Source organism: Photinus pyralis, unplaced genomic scaffold, assembly GCF_008802855.1.
Source record: "Photinus pyralis isolate 1611_PpyrPB1 unplaced genomic scaffold, Ppyr1.3 Ppyr1.4_LG2, whole genome shotgun sequence".
Classification (NCBI taxonomy): domain Eukaryota; kingdom Metazoa; phylum Arthropoda; class Insecta; order Coleoptera; family Lampyridae; genus Photinus; species Photinus pyralis.
Genome location: NW_022170403.1, coordinates 22,792,029 through 22,809,672, shown reverse-complemented (window position 1 = coordinate 22,809,672; position 17,644 = coordinate 22,792,029). Strand labels below are relative to the sequence as shown.

Below are 17,644 nucleotides of genomic sequence, written 5' to 3'. Positions count from 1 at the left end.
ATCAATTATACCTAGTTTCGATCACATCGTTTAAAATATTTTGACCCAAAATCATCCTGTAACCTTCATTTTCATGCCTACTTTTTGTCAGGAAGTTGTAGTTTCCATCACAGAAGCAGAGCAGACTACGTCTCCTGCCGCTTGTCACTTTACTGGCGGCACCTGTCACTTTACTGGCTGCACCGTCACTTTACCGGCCGCTTTTGTAACATTGCTAACTGTCTATAATGACTCATGTCGTCACTGACAGATTGACATTAATTAAAAATTCTATATAAAAATTGAAATTTTATATTAAATTACGATTTCCGGTAAAATGTAATACAAAACTCGTCAGTAAACTAACATTACCTGACTCGGAAATTAAAGTACTCGGCCCCTATTTCCTTGCCAGTAATGTGTCATTTTCCTGACTTTTATGTAAATAACTATTGCTATTTAGCAGAATAATACTCTTAGAAAAACTGTATTGTTACGGTATAGTATAAGGTGGGTAGCGCACGATTGGTATATGAGCTACTACAATAGGACCCAATATATTAATATTAGAAAAGATGGCACCAGGGATGGCACTGATTATAAGTCTCAAATAAAGACTACAAATATAGGTGTCCCGCAAGGTTCCATTCTGGGGCCAATTTTATTTAGTCTATTCCTAAATGATCTGCCTCAATATTTAAATGCATGCTGATGACCCTACTATCTCCTTTCCGTGCCTATCACAGCAGGACGCTTTAGAGAAATCAGTCTATATTATCGCAACTATGTCGAAATGGTTGTCTAATAACAAACTTAGTGAACCACGAAAAAACATCTTTTGTGCTTTTTAATAATACAGCAAACATTGATGTCAATAAGGTTATCAAAGTTTCATTTCTTTCAGAACAACGCTGAGCTAGTTTCTTGGGTCTGTGGGTTGATAGTTGGTTAAAATTTGACACTCATATAACGAAGTTAGAGTCAAAACTGAAAAAATCCTGTCATTTGCTACTTCATTTAAGTACATGCACTCATAAAGATGTATTATGCGCACTTCGCATCATTACTGCGATATGGAATTCAATACAGGAGAGTTTTATTTTACTCTGGTAGAATCTTTAAGTTTCAAAAGCGGGCTCTTCGCATAATCATGGGTCTTGACCAGAGGGACAGTTGTCGTTCAGTTTTTCAAAACTGCAAATACTAACAATTCCTAGCTTGTTTATCTTTTGTAGTGCCATGTACATTATTTAAACAAAAATAAATTTCAAAGAAACTGTGATATTCACTCCCATGACACAAGGACTAACACTAAAATCCATCTACCACCAACACAATCCTCCAAATTCAGTAACAGCCAATTCTACCAGCCCATCGTTATTTACCCCGACTTATTCAAGAGGCAAAATTGTTACTATTCCGTACCATTTATTGCCTAGAGGAATTCCAGAGTGTGTGTAAAGAAGTTTAGCAATTGTGATTTTATAGGTTAGCTATTTATACATGTCACTTACTTTTTATAGGTTTTTTATAGATTGTTATTTTTGTATGTTCGTTTTTTTAGAATTTCGTCATTGTGTTATTTTATAGTACCTATCCGGATTTTATCTTGTCTTGTCGCCTACAATGGTCTGTAGTTTATTTGGTGACAATAAACTTATTAATATTATTAAACAATCTTGTCCTGGCACAATCATCTATATAAAAAGTTATCAAGTGCTAGCAACTTTATTCTCCTTTTCTTAATTTCATATTATGGTAACACTATTTTTGTCGTTTCTGAGAGTATATTGACTACAATTAGGGCAGATTGTGTTTACTCCAACGTAAACCAAAGACCTCGTGTTTTTTGTCTAATGTCGTTCAACTGAAGAATCCTGATTTAAGTATTCTGACAAGTACGATGAGAAACTTCTCTTTGGAGTTTTGGGGAAAGAAACACTTTGGGTCTTCAGTTTATGTAGGAAAACATTCTTTGGGTCTATTGTACAGTCCAAAACTTTTTTACATGCCTAATTGTTACACTCTGTATTTTGATGTGTATATTATGTAAGACATATTATATTTATTTTATTACAGTTTTATCCATATTTATGAAACAGTAAACATTAATTTTACTATCGACTGGATCGCATAAAATGTCAGAATCTTTATGCGATGTCTTACGCTAATATTGGAATAAAGTGAATAGAAAGAATTGAAAAACACTGTGAAAGTTATCCCCTTCCATAGTCACAAATGACTATATCCATTCCGATTCCTAGTTGGAGATTGATTATTACGTCACTTTGCAAACGTGAACACTGAAAGATTTAAACTACTTCCTCTGATCTAAAGCTGATGTTACGTCATTTTACCCAAATCTGAATCTTTGGATATATGTAAAACACTATTCACACGTGCTAACAAAAATTACTTATTCCCTATTTCACGCATACCTATAAACAATCACTTGCTATCAAATTGGATGCCATTATTTAGTTAGTCCAAGATCCTTGTTAAAAGGTGGTATTACATAAATAGCAAACGGACGGGGACACAATTAAAAACTAGCTACATCTTTTAACCCTAAGGAATACACATCTACTGTTTGCATAGGGTAATTTCAGTTAACAAGATAATGTGAGGCTAGCCTGGATTGGGTAGGGTTAATCTAATCGATAGATGATAGGAATTACCGGCAAAAGCATAAACCTATAGAGACGAATATTTCCACACAATACCGAATCGAAAAATAATCTCCTTTTTTTTTAGATAAAAAAGTAAATTTGATAAATATCATTAATTTTATAACTTCGCGTAGTTCGAATCATCCATTTTCTTTAAGGGAAAACATAACGTTCAATCAAATTATTGCGAAACCAATCCGTTATCGGGAAACAAAAAATAAAGCAAAAAGTTTAAGGAATCGATATATTGGAATTAACCTTCAAAATTTCTACATTATGAACCCCTCGAGGCTCGAGTGGCCTACATATACTATTTATAATACGCGAATCCCATCGCTAATTACCATAAATGAAGACAGGTCCATTTGACAACTCTCTCCTCTCGAACTCCTAAGAAATACGGTAACTGTAATTAACTCTAATGCTTTGTATCTCAGACCAGTCAGAATTCTCAGGAGTAGAGGAAGTCTCCTAATTGAACTTCAATTCTATAATTAATGACTAAACCCTCCAGGAACAGCAATTGTACGTTTGAATAATGACGCCCTTAAGCTAGGTATATAATTTTGAAAGACAAACATCAACAAAAACATTGATAAATTGAATCGAACTCTATTAAAAGTACATTAGTGATTGATCGTACTCCCCATTCAAAAATTTAATCCATCTATAATTTAGTTGAGATATATTTCTTGATCAAGGGAAACTCACGTAATGGTAATACGTTTAAAATGAAACTTAACTTTAACCTTATTACTCAAGGTTATGAATATTTAAGGGTTCATAACTTACGCACTAAGATTAAACAGAATTTGAGACATCGCTGCTGATCCCTTTGTATGTATTTCTAGTTTTACTGTTAATCTGTGATTTTTGTACCTACAACATTATGAAATTCAATGTACTCCTTCCTTGAAAAATTACACCTTCTATTCTACAAGGTGGTGACTTGCGTGCGTAACGCATCATAGGGATTTCAATGTAAAATTCATAACGTGCGATTATTGGCTCCCCAAATTATTTTAGAGCAAAAATGTATCAAGGTTTTTTGTAGAAAAAAATTTTTTACGTCAATCAACCGTATTAGTTTTCATTTTTTTGCATAATAAAGACGGAAAATTGGATAAATACAACCCTCATCTTTTTCAATTATCTGCAATGCCATGGAATTTTCTAAAACAAAAAGATATCCAGTTATCAATTAGCAGCAGTTCGAAATGGATTTTATGATCGACTTGGTTACCGTCTTGCAGTTAATGGTGACTTATTCTAACATTTATTGTAAATTGTTATATTAGGAAACCGTTTTTAGTAATTTGGTCTTTCTTTATGTCGAATTCGCTGTTCTAAATAGAATACTTTTTGATAGAATTTGATTTGTTTTATAGCAGACATTCCATGGCATGACGGATATTGGCGTAGTTTTTGTATTATAAAATTCCATGGCATCACAGATTATTGAAAAAGATGGACGTTTAATTTTTTCAATTTTCCGTCTTTATTATGAAAAACATTCAAAACTATTACGGTTGATTGACGTAAAAAATTTGTTTCTAAAAAAAACTTTAATACATTTTTCCTCTAAAATAATTTGGGGAGCCAATAATCGCATGTTATGAATTTTACATTGAAATCCCTATGATGCGTTACGCAAGTCACCACCCTGTAGATAGAAGGTGTAATTTTTCGGCCAAAGCACGGCGGCGGCGTCCCAAACTTCACACACACGGCCCATGGTGAAAATCGAATGGAGAAACGAAAAAGGCCACATTAGAACACCCCTTCTTGTATTTAAACTATTTCTTTCTCTTGTCCCATCTTCGATTCCACTTCCCTATTCTTTAGTTAAAATACGCAAACGACATACGACAACATTTGTTTACAAAATTAGTTAACTTTCAGCGATAAACGCAACTCTTATTTACACCCGGAGAAAAACATGAGATAAACTTTTTTAATATAACGCAAATAATTTCGAGATGTTCCTGATCTTATGTTGATTTAGCAAACGTGCACATAAAGAATGCAATTTGGGTGTGTCACCACATCTCTATGACCTCGTTTATGACCAACCCCGTATAATTAAAAATTAAAGAACCCTAAAACTATTGCATAAAGCTGTTGTTGAGTCTAATCGATTCAACATTCACAGTGCCATTTTCGTATCTCGACCATTATTATGAACCGAATTGCAAACTTTTTTATTTATGAAGGTATTTAAATAAAATTTGATACATAGGCACTTGGATTAAAAGCAAATCTAACGCCGTTTTTCGAACCAGCGAAAGGTAAATCTTGAAATGACGAGTATTAACAAGCTCCTAATAAGCGAGTTCAGGATTTTGGATTTCTGTCCGTCCGTCCATCTGTGTTCAAGATGATCCTTCAACTTGTAGGTATGTATGTATTCCCGGGTCGACCTGTCAGTTGTCCACGGTAGAATGCTTTGTTCAGTTTTCGTGCTTTTTGAGCTTATTTTTTTGTGTTTATAATTTCAGTTCGTATATATATATTTTTTGCCTTTATTTTATAGTGGGCGGAGTGTTAGCAATTTGCTACTGTTCCCACTCAACCCACTATACAATCACAAGCAGCCATTTTTACATATTTTGGGTTTGTAGTAATTGTTTTTCATTACTAGAAGCATCTGTGGTTAAAATTTCAAAGAAATATCTTCATACATAGAGAACTTGGCACTGCGCATTCGCACATCTAATGTTTACAGTATGAGATATGTTTGCCTTTAACCAGGGCCGTGTGGTAAATTTTTTTCTAATGATGCACGTTTCCATGATACCGCCCCTTAAAACGTTAAATATTTTTTGTTGAAAATTGCATTCGATCAAAGAATAGATTCTTTGATTGGATTGAGATTTAAAAATGCATATATACTGTAAGAACAACAATCGACTGCACTTTTGCCTTTCTCGCTTTAACTCTTACAAATTCTTCAATGAGGGGCGTGTATGATTCAATAGAAATTAATGCCAGATTTCTAAATTTTGAATGGCCCTAACAATTTCACAGGTAATTTTTAAATAATTTAAGTTTAGAAAAACTTCTCTCTTCACTAGCGACAGACATAGGAATTGTTAACAAAAATCTTATAGCTACGACACTATTTGGATAATACACTAATTGGGCTGTTTTGACACAAAAATTAAAAACACCCAAAGGTTTCATCGAAATGGGTATCATATTAGATATATCATGTAATTCTTCTTGAAAATCATTTGCATTTATGTTTTTTTGTCATATATGGACTTTTTGATGTAGGTTTTCTGAAGCGTAAATCGTTCCATGAGCGAATTAAAGGTAATATCCAAAATATAATTGAATACTTATATGAATTATACAGTATGGGCCGTCGAAAACTTACAATGGTTATATTTTTTATATCAATAAAATGAGAAATGTGGCTGTTGTAAAAGTTAGGGAGAATCCTAATGTGATATTTTTCAATAATTTTAATTGTTTGTTCCACGCTCTAAGCTATTTTTTAAATTAAACAAAATAAACCGATGGAAGATACTAATAAAAAATTGAGGTTAGTTTTTGAGTTTACCTTACTTTTTTAATGATCAAAATAAATAAAAAATTGTAAGCCCACACTGTATATGTAAAAGGTAATGACGTGAAGCCCAACTGCGACACTAAGGGTCCCTGGTTCGACTCCGGATTCGGGCATGGATATTTGTAAATGTATATAATAATGGTTCTTTTTTAATTGTCCCTCTCTTGCTCTGGACCTTCAACAGGCTTGCGCTTAATTACAGAATGGCCCGTATAATGGTTTTAAGAGGAGCCCTTGCAGGCTGAAACCCCATCCACTTAAAAATAAAGTCCAAAAATAAAATAAATAAATAAAAATTAAAAGATTCAACATTTTCCTATGTACCTACGTAACAATTTTCAATTTTTAAAAGTATAGGGTGCAGTCACCTCGCGGCGCTTATTATATTTATTAGGCACCTCGAGCTATCGGCCCGCATTCGCCTCTAATTGTGGTGAAAGACATCGCGGTCTTGGATTTGCGAAGGGTCTTTCTAAACTCAAAACAGTACAATTAACTTTTCTGAGAATTGCTACTTCAGCTTTTACCATTGCTCTGGTGGTTAAAAATTACTGCTTTTGCCTCCCCTGTACGGTGCCGCCTGATGCGGCCGCATCTCTGCATCATAGTATCGCACGGTCCGGCCTTTAACAGAGGCATCTGTAATTTAAATTTCAAAAAGATATCTGGATAAATAAAACAGTTGAAACTGCACATCTTGCGCATGCGCACATTACTCTGATGTGTACAATATGCGATACGTTTGCGTTTACTAAAAGCATGTTTGGTTAAAATTTCAAAGAAATATCTCCATAAATAAGGTAATTGGCATTGCGCACGTCTGATTTTTACTATATGCGATATGTTTGCCTTTACTCATATAGGCAGACTAGCCTTAAAGTCGATACTAGTGAAAGCGTGCATAAATAACGATTTTGACATCTTTTGACTAAAAACATTTTGGTTTGCAAAAATTGGTATAGTTCCCGTCATGGGCATCGAGCAATCGAGTTGGTCGTTTTCTCAACGAAGTGGGTGAATAAATAACTATTAAATATCTTTTGAGTAAAAATATTTTGGCCGCGAAAAATACACATGTCATTTCTTGGACATCGAGCAATCGAGTTTGGTCTTTTTCACAAGAAAATGCATGCGATTTTGACATCGTTTCGTTCGACACCAAAAATGCACATGGATCACATCTTGGATATCAAAGAAAAGAGTTTAGTCAGTTATTAAATAACGATCTTGACCGACGGTGGGCCACAACGTAATTGATACGACAACCCGGCATCGATACGTGGTCTAGGGAGTGAGCTATAGCGCGAAACGACGGACAGATGGACGGAAAAGTGAGGACATAAGCGCTCCACCTTCGTGGGTTGCGCTAAAAAGGTCGGAAAATAATTTTCTTTTTTAACCAGTCTACACCACACACTTCGTACTTTACGTTTACAATTTGAATATATGAAATGAAATAGTGACAGTGGCGAAAGATATGAAGCGTGGGATTGCATCGGTAAATTCAAATAATAATTAAAAGCTTCAAATTATTCATTCGTTCCGACATGAATTCACCTAAGAACCACGTTCCTTTCCTTGCAGGACACCCTGTGTAAGTTAATAAAAATGTCTGAATCTAACTCGCTCTTCTCCTACACTCTTCTCCCATCTAACAGTCTTTGGAGCAAGTAAATCTTATGCCATCACTATAATATGAGCTAGGTCGCTTCCCCTCCCCCTCCTCTACCTCTTTTGCTTCCTCTACTGCACAGCCTATTGTGCTTTAATGCGAGTGGTCGGTGAATGGAAAGGATCCCTGTCATAAGCATGCGGAGCAAAAATGACGCTGAGAAAATTTCTAAAAGTATCCGACGGAATTTGTCAACATATTTTTTGTAGATCAGAAGATAAGACTAGTGTTAAATTTTCCGCCATTTTCCAAGATGGCGGCGCTCTGCTACGTCCGTGCCGTACCATGCAATTTCATTTACTAATCATACGCTATTTAAACATTTCCAGATCTGAAATAACTATACGTAATACATAATTATTAATTAGTAATCAATTTTTTCACTCTATAATTTCATGTCAATAAAAATTCTCGTTAATATTTCAGTTTGTGTGCTGATTCAATTGATATTTCCTTTGAGCTTAGTTTCATCTGTGTTAGTGGGTAAATAGTCTCTTAAACCATAATACGTACATTGCACACGCTGAGTTTTCGTATTTCATAATACGAATCCTCTTTTCTTTGTTAGGTTGTCTTGATCCTCTGCAAGAATACTATTCTTCCCATATATTTCCGTATCTATCTTTTCGGAATGACTATTTACTAAGAGTTCTTCGAGAGGTTTGCATTTTTCTCAAACGATCCTTACGCTGAGAAGCCATGATGACCGATGTGATTTTTTAACAAAATTGAATACGTATTTACCTAACACTGAAATATACTAACTAAGAATTTCTGCTACGTTAGCATCAGTGGCGTAACAATGAAGGATGGGGGCCCGGGTTCCGGGTTTCAATGCGGGCCCCCTCTTGCCACGGACAATAAAATAAAATAATACTACTACCACAATATAAAAATATGATTTTTTATATTTGAGTAACAAAACAATAATATACATATACCTACATACCTAGGTGGTATTGGTATTATATCTAGTAGTAGTAGTACAATATCAAATAGTATTCTAAAATTTACATATTAGCTAAATTTTACAATAAACGCTTTTTTCGTGCCTTTAGACCTGCAAACTCTTTAATTAAATGTGACATATTTAATTTTTGTGCTGTGTCATTCTCGATAGAAATTATAGCAAGAGACGATAACTTCTATTGGGCCATTGAATTTCTGAGGTAATTTTTAATTAACTTCAATTTAGGTTCTGCGTTAGCATTTCTCAGTATAGGTACGTATTCTAAAAATAAAATGAGTAATAGAGAGGGACTCTAATCCCCAGTTATTTAGTTGGGCCATACACGCTGTACTTCCAAAAAGGTGTAAGTAATACATTTTTTCACTACTAGCGTCTGAGGACATGATTATTAACCTTTTTTCCACTTGTAAAGTAGGCTTTCTCAGCAGTTGTTCAAAGTGGTTAATAATGTGGACATTATTAACTAGTAGTCAATAATGAGAACTGTCACGCTGTCACTTTTAGAAAACACAACTCGAAATTTCGCTCAATAAACGTTTTGACAAGTTCTCTAAAATGAATAATTGCCACCATCCGCCATTTCCAGAGAAATTACATACCTAAATTATCACATTTTGAAAAAATTCGAACGAAATTACTGTTTGAAAATATCTCAATGACAGAACAAAATACGGCCTGTTTGACTTTTACTTCCACGTACTTGATTCACATGTTTAAACTAATAAACACAAAGCTCTGTCCAACACCGTTCACTTTCTTATCAATATAATATGTTAATTTAGAGGACTTCAAGTGCTAGTAGTGAAAAAAATAGTATTTATACCACGGTAGAGAAGTCTATTATTGCCTTCGCACCTTACACCCCTCGCCGCAAGCGAGATGTAATCTTGGTGCTCAGGCAATAATACTGTACTTCTCTACCTTGATATATAATGTACTATTTCATTGGGACACTAAATTGACATTTTATCAGTACTTAATTATTCAACATGTCAGTTTCTATTCTGGTGGTTTTCGTTTTAGGTCAGTGGGACAGAATTACTGATCCCCTACTTTAACTTTGTGGTGCTTCGTGAACGAAAAGTTTAAAAACCACACAATCTCACCCTTACCAATGCTTTACTTGCATTTATTCTTCTCTATATTGGATATGCTTATTTCCACCAGTAAATCTTCGCAAACGAACATAATGGACTCGATCACTACAATACGGTCAGATGAACACAATTAGAAGGGAAGTAAGTAATACAATTAAGCACTAACCTCCCACTTCGAGGGTATAATTTTAACCCATATACTCATGTAAAAGTTCGGTTTAGTTTGTATTTCATTCCCTATTAGTTTAAATGTTCAATTTATTATGTAAACGTTAAACTCGTTTATACCAGATTTGTATCAACAGTCAATTTGTACATTGCAGATTAAATGGGATTTACTCTAATTGCATATTCCAACAAGTTGTTACATGAACTTCGCAAAGTTTTGTTATTTACTCCCTTAATTACCTTCGCCGATTCTTTTCACAACGTTTTATTTTCCTTAGAATAGGGTTTTATTTTATTTGAAGTTTTCTGCGAATAATTACTTTCAGTTCTTTTTCAGGGTTCATTTCTGTTGCAACCTAATTAAAATGCCGGATAAAAAATACAATGTATTAAGTAATTCTGGGGTAAGTCTTAGTGTAATTGACCTCTTGTTATGTATTTTTGTCTGTTTTAACCACTAACTCGTGTAAATCGTGTGTTTGATTTCAATTTAACTTAAGTTTGATTACACATTCAATTGCATTTCCTACTCTTAATAGCGTTGGTTTAAATGAAGCTGTTTCCATTGTGTATTTGTAAATGAAGTGTAATTAAACACACTGTTAACTCCTGGCACCATTCTAAAGATGAAGCGTCTTCCGTATCACCTTGTACACATTTTATGGGTCATTTGAGTGTACACAATTGACATAAAACTTCAGCCTTCCAAATTGCTTTACAAAATTTTCCTTTCCTGAAGGATTTCGATCGAAAGACACTGTTACGGTTATGGGAGGATGTCTATACAATCTACAGGATTGAATGGATGTAAAATCAGCACAATCGACAGAAAAGCATTTTTACTACGCGAAATATCAATTTCGGAAACGAGGTGTCTAGTGATTTCAATAGCATAGCGGAAGAAACGATTCGTGTAATTTCCTTTACATTACTATGGACTTATACTTTCTTTTCTAAATTCTTCTTATTCGATAAACTCATAAACGTAAATCAAGCGAGAAACAATATCATATTATTTTTGCGCATTATTGATTTGGCCTGTTTTCGGCGTACACTAATACCACTGTGAACATAATTGGTATACTCTACGCGAATTTTACATAAAAATACTTACATAGAGACACGGAACGATAGAACTAGGTATAATATAATAAGGAAAACGTGTTTAACAGCGAGTATATTGAGGTTCGAATACTGTATAATAATAATTATACAGTGATTAAAGCAAATGTGCCTAAGATGTTCAATTTTTATTTTTTGTCACAGTTTTCATTTTATGCATTTTTGTAGTATATTATTTGTATAGATTTAGAGTCAGTGGTTTACATACTGATGTACCCGTGTAGGGGCGGGAAAGAATACCCCTTCCGCAGAGTGCACTGCGTGTCGTAAGAGGCGACTAAACAACTGCAAGTCGATCGCACTGGAAAGTGGAATGTTCAGAGATTTGTGGTTTTCATTTACTTTTCCTCATTGTAACTTTGTTGAAGAAAGAAACTGAATTTTGTTTGTTTCTTCAATTAGATCAAGTTAGTTTCGGGTTGTCAAATAGATATTCACTTCATGATTATTAACGTTCTTTTGGTAACAAACTGTTTAATGTCATTACACAACGGTTTTTACAAACGGCAACGCTGTCGCGTTTCCACGTTTATCTGCTTGAACACTCCTTCTTATATTAATGTGCTTCATTTCCTCGTATATTAGTTCCGTTCTCTTTCCTTATGAAGCGGTACACATAGGGACCACTTTTTACAAGTTTCACTTTCCAATCAATGTCTGCGGCATTATCGCTTTTTCGCAATAGCTGTTTGCTAGTGTATTTGTTTTTATGTGTTCTGTAGCGTGTACTACTTCGATTTTCAAAATTATAAGATTGATAGAAAATGCTTGACCCCGGAAGAATGTCCGTAAGACTTACATCAGCAATTATGGAGTGTTTTATAATACTTTTGTGATTGTAAAGTGTGTAAATTAACTGGCGATCAGTACTAATTTATATTGTCCATTAGTTACCTTAAAGTTAATTATAAATAATCATTGATAAACTAATCTGTAGAAAAGCGTTTTTAGTAGGTAGGTACCTATTGTCATATGAAACTGATTAAAGGCACTTTACATTTTCAAGATTCTAGAAACTTTTAAGTACAGAAGGTAACGCTACTAAAATACTCAACAATTTTTGCACGGAAATCAATACATACAATTGGTTACCTTACGAATTTGAATTATTTAAAACGTCCATAAATTTAATAAACAGTTATTAGCTATGCTCCAATCGAGTTCAGTAAATAGGTTAATTATTATTCGACTTTGTCTAGTTTCACCTGGGAATAAAGAGCATATTATGCGCAAAATTGGTATGAGATATTTTTGCAAATTAGACTAGAATTGCATTTCTGTTTGGAATACACGCGGTGGTTAACTCATGAGAACTTCCACGTATGCGCTTCTGACAAAAATAAAACGTTATTAATTTTAGTTTTAGTAAATTAACAATATGTCATAAATATTCATAGAGTTAGTTACCGCGATATTACAGTAACAAAAAGTCAATAACGGTAATTAAAATGTTGTACTAAAGTACTGCATACATACATTTAGTTACACTCCATTTCGGTGAAGGAAAACTGAATTGTGCTATAGTAGAGTAAGTAGCATAGTGTAGAAACACTGAAAGTAGAGACGAAAAGTGTGCAACCGACATTCTTGATGGTTAACAACAAACATCCCTTTATCATTTTTTTAACCCTCTTATACAACACCGGTAATCAGTTAATTAAGAAAATTCTTTAATTTTCAACTTTTTCCTAAAAATTTACGCCAAAAAAAATTCGCACTTTGTTTAAGTTTTAATTAATACTGTCGAAGTTGTGAGACTGTTAAAAGAAATTCTCTTTGTGAATTAATATCTCCCTTTTTTTTCCTTTACACTTCACATTGTGTTACGCAATGTACTCCAAATTATATTTTTCCTAGTTTGTTTGTATTTAACGCAATCAACATAATTTAAATGGGTAACAGATTGATGCCACATTCATACTACGTATAGTTATTTTTAGCGCATTTTTGAAAAAAATACGCTATTATATTTATGGCTGGCAGGCCGGCTGTCCACGTGAGATCTCCACAACTACAATAGCTAGAGACTTCAAATTTTCACTAAAAGCTTTCTGCTATAGTGCAGATGTGCAGGCATTAGTCTATTTTGAGTTAGATTACTTGTGAGATCGATCATTGAAGAAAATAATTTCGATATGGGTTTCGAAGGTGCTATAATTTTACCGTTAGATAGCGCTACCAGTATAAAAACTTATTATTTACTTTGTGATTTGTTTTACAAAATGAAGACGTACCGTCAATTGAAATTAAATAAAATTAATTATTTAACGCAGCCAAAATTACTCGTGAGATCGATAATTTTAAACTTCGCTAATAAAATACTGACCTGCATTACCAAAAATGCGCTTTAATCATGCATATGCTGATTTACAACTTGTTTGCTACATACTCGTACATACAAAATCATACACAACTGAATACCGAAATATCCTCAAAATCTTCATGCATCAATCATTTTTATGATTTTGATTCTTGTCCCACCACATCAGCATAGCTTGTAAAACAAATTGTTGGGTCCGGCATTAATTTGACATTTACTCGAGGTGTCTACATAAAAAAATTGGATTGTGCAAATATAAGTTGGGTTGCGCATGCGCAGTTTTCTTTAGCGTGCTGCATAGTTGCTCGAGGTTCAAAGAATATTTATTTACACAAAGCTGGACGTTTATATGTTCTTTGTAACAAGAATTATAAAGAAACCCTTTTTTTGGAGGTTTGGGCAGTTTTTGGACGATAACTTTTGGGCCGATAGTCTTGTAGCTAAAAACAATAGCGACCTTTCATATATCCCTAAGTGTACCAATTTTCAAAGCGATCGGACGTTTCTAAACAAAGGCAGCAATACAAAATTATGAACGTTCTCGAGGATCGATAATAACTTGGCTGGGTTAAGTTACCACTTCTAAATCGACACCCTAATTTGTTAGATCGCCAATATATTGCGCCCTTTTGTACTAATTTGTGCGCAAATCCCCAAATTTGAAATTTTCTATATGACACTAATGCCATAGTTTTGTGTTTGTTTTGTGCCGATTTGGGCGCCAATACCCAGGCTTTGTACGAATTTCCTTTCGGAGTACTTCAAATTTCTTACAATCCGATCGACTTGAAACCTGCCATACTTTTGTGCTGATTTGTGGGCCTATCCTCAGCTTAAAAAAATTTTGTTTTTTTGATTTGGGACGTTGGGGTCATTTTATAGGTCTTTCTGCTATTTGTTCTGGACTATACTTAAAACTTTGAACAAAGCGAAAACAATGATAGACCTTTACAGTTTGAGATTCAAAACTTCACACATTATTGTAAGCACAAAAATCGTAATTTGCCATTGGATAAATAAGAAGAAAGATAATGCAACTGGATACAATCGGGTAAACTATACAAATATACAAAACTTTATAGTTAGTAGTCGATTTCATGACACAAAACTATGGACATAAGCTTCAAGTCGATCCGATTGTAAAGGGAGCTACGTTAAGTTGGCACCCCCTTTACAGGCCCGTAGCCAGAATGAAGTAGGAGGGATAGGCGGTATTTTTCTAGGGGGGGCTTAAGAAGTTTTAGATAAAAACTTCCCTTGTAATATTTGTAAAGCAACCTTCAACCGTAACTTCCAGTGGGGGCCACGTTCTAGGTGGGACTCAGTCCCCCCTGCTAGCTACGGGCCTACCCCTTTAGAAATGTTGAATTACTCCGAAAGGAAAGGCGCACAAATCTTGAGTATTGGTGCACGAATCGGCACAGAACGAGCACAAAATTATGGCATTAGTGTCATGTGGATATACGAGAATGTTAAGTTGATTGGTGCACCTTTTAGCACAAGATGAGTATAATATTTTGGCGAGGTAACAAATTGGGGTGCCGATTTAAGGGTGCTAACTTAATCCACCTTAATAGTTTGCGTTTAGTTACGGGGGAGATTTAAAAGTCTGTGGAAAAATAATCTGTAGGAGGATTCCTTGTAGCTTGTACGTTACGGAATTGCAGAAATCGAAGGGGACAACATGGTCCTTGATGGTAGGTTCTCTTTAGAGACTGATTTCCAGGGGTAAGGAGTAAATTGAATGATTTATGGCAGATTAGATTTCTATATTGTAAATTTTTAAGATTAATGCGGAGGGTGTTAAGGATATTAAAATTACTCAAGGGGGTTCTGTTTAGTGTTTTCTTTCGTTCTTTCCTTGTAAGTATTTTCAAATTGGTGAGATCATCTAATTGTCATATCACATTTTTACAAAAAAGTACTTCAATTTAATGTGAATCTTCTATAAATTTTGCCTTGGTAATGTACCACAGGTCGGTCCTCCGGTTTTAAGAGTGACAGATAAATACCTGTTTTCTGCGCCATTGACAGAAAATTCTTTCGTGGTTAAAAATCTAACTCTAGCAACACGGTTCCGTGTAAAAAGTGTTTATTGTTTTATGTTTTATAATACGCATAAATGTCCGACAGATATAACTATATTCTTGGAGGAATATTATGCGTTTATTATTTTTCATTGATATACGATTTAATGCATATATTAAAGTGGTGCTATACACGTTTATCAAACGAATGCTAAAAAACGCGTTATAGGTATTAAGATAACTAGGTTATTTATAGGTACTTTAAAGGACGATGCCCATTTAAATCCGAGCGCCCGAAGGGAGTATGAAACACCGTGTTATCTTCAAGATTTTTTATAACACTGAAGCATATTTTATCCGAATTCGTCTTTTATAAATATTTTATCATGAGAGAAAAATGATTCCCAAGATTGGCTTGGGTAGTATAGTAACCGTGGTAATAGAATCAACAACATTAGGCACGAAAAATTAAACAACACACTTTAAGTCGTGTATAAAAGTTACTATTGACGGCGTACCTTTAGGTAGCATGAAGTGCTTGGTCTGGTGAACGTAAGCATTGTAAAGCTTCTGACAATTCTAATTTAATTTAGACGTCAAAAATAGCAAACGTAGGTTCTGCAGTCGCAGTCGTTTCCATAGAAACAGCATTGTCATATGTTCTGAACGTCATTTTATATCGTGCTTCGCGTCCCATTTGAAAAAAGAATGACAGATGTCATTAGAATGCACTGTCATCTGTTTCACTTTATCTACTCTTGCGGTTAAAGTGATCACTTTATCTACCCTCACTCAGACTCACTCAAACCATTGAATAACGAAGTCAGTCACTCAACGCTCAAACCTTGGCTCAAACTGAAATGAAAATGTCAATTAATCCTTTGCTATATAACATAAACTTTATTATTTGGTCACTGTTCCGCTTCATTATTCCAAAAAAATGTTTTAAAATAACTCTCCCATATTCTTTATACGCAGCAACCACACAGAAACCAAGAAATTTGCAAGTCTAGATATGAAAATCGGTCAATAAACTAGCCAGGTCCTCAACTTGACTAGTCGCTTGCGCGCTAAGTAGCAAGTGACTGATAAGGGTTCAATTACACTTGGCAAGTTTACTGGCAGAAAGTACTGTCCGCCAGTAAACTTGTCAAATGCAAATGAGGCTTAAGCGCATATCTATCTCTCCATACATAATTGGTTAATAGAAAAACCGAATAGATGATATGGTTTGGACTTTCTTCAATGCGACGTATAGAAACAGAAGCAAATAAATTAAACACGGTCATTTCGTAGGCGTTTTTTTAGAAAATAATATGGAAAAGTTAGATCTGTGGATTAAGAAAATGCGCCACATCTTTTTTAGTAACAGAACCGATACTAAAGAGCTTTTCGCGATTTTGCAATAGTAAGACTATCCTCCCTCTACACAGACGGACGGGCGAATTACGCCCAGTGTGGAAATTATTCAATTTATATGCATAAATGAAAATCCCAGTTGCAAACTTTTTTATAACACAGTCGGATTTCATACAAGGCAAAAGCGTATAGTCCCGTTGATTAATATAAATCATGAATGGGAGTACTGAATCTTTTAGGATCTCTTTCATTCCTCATTGTGCACTCGCGTTACGTTTGTTTCGATTTCATTTCATTATCGAAACTAACTAACTGAATAAGAAACCGTTTCTAAGTAGCAGTCGAGAAATTTTTAAACGCACTCATCTCAATATTCAACCATGTCGTAATAGCTGAAACTGTGAAACAAATTAAATAGGTATGTGGATATGCGGTCATAAAAATAAATTTTATACCCCCTGTAAACCACTTCGCTCTAAACACTTTATTGGATTAAATTGCGTACAGGCAGATGGATATAACACTTTTTAGTTGACAGTTTTTATGTTCATCTACTAGATAACGTAGATCAGGTGGCTTCTTTGCATACACACATGTCAATTGAGCAATTGTGTTAGGATTGTGGCGTTTTATCCGGGTTTCGGGGACAAGAATTTACTATTCAACATGAATAACTTGTAAATAGTT

The 17,644-nt window shown here is 34.4% G+C and overlaps 1 protein-coding gene across 1 annotated transcript in view; it reads right to left on the bottom strand.

Moving 5' to 3' along the window:
• Positions 1 to 6,817, bottom strand: part of LOC116163893 (acetylcholinesterase-like) — an 82,141-nt gene extending 75,324 nt beyond the window's left edge. The window contains exon 1 of the mRNA XM_031478024.1: positions 6,775 to 6,817. Coding sequence (XP_031333884.1) covers positions 6,775 to 6,817 — 43 coding nt within the window. The remainder of the gene's footprint in view (positions 1 to 6,774) is intronic.
• Positions 6,818 to 17,644: the final 10,827 nt, after the last annotated feature.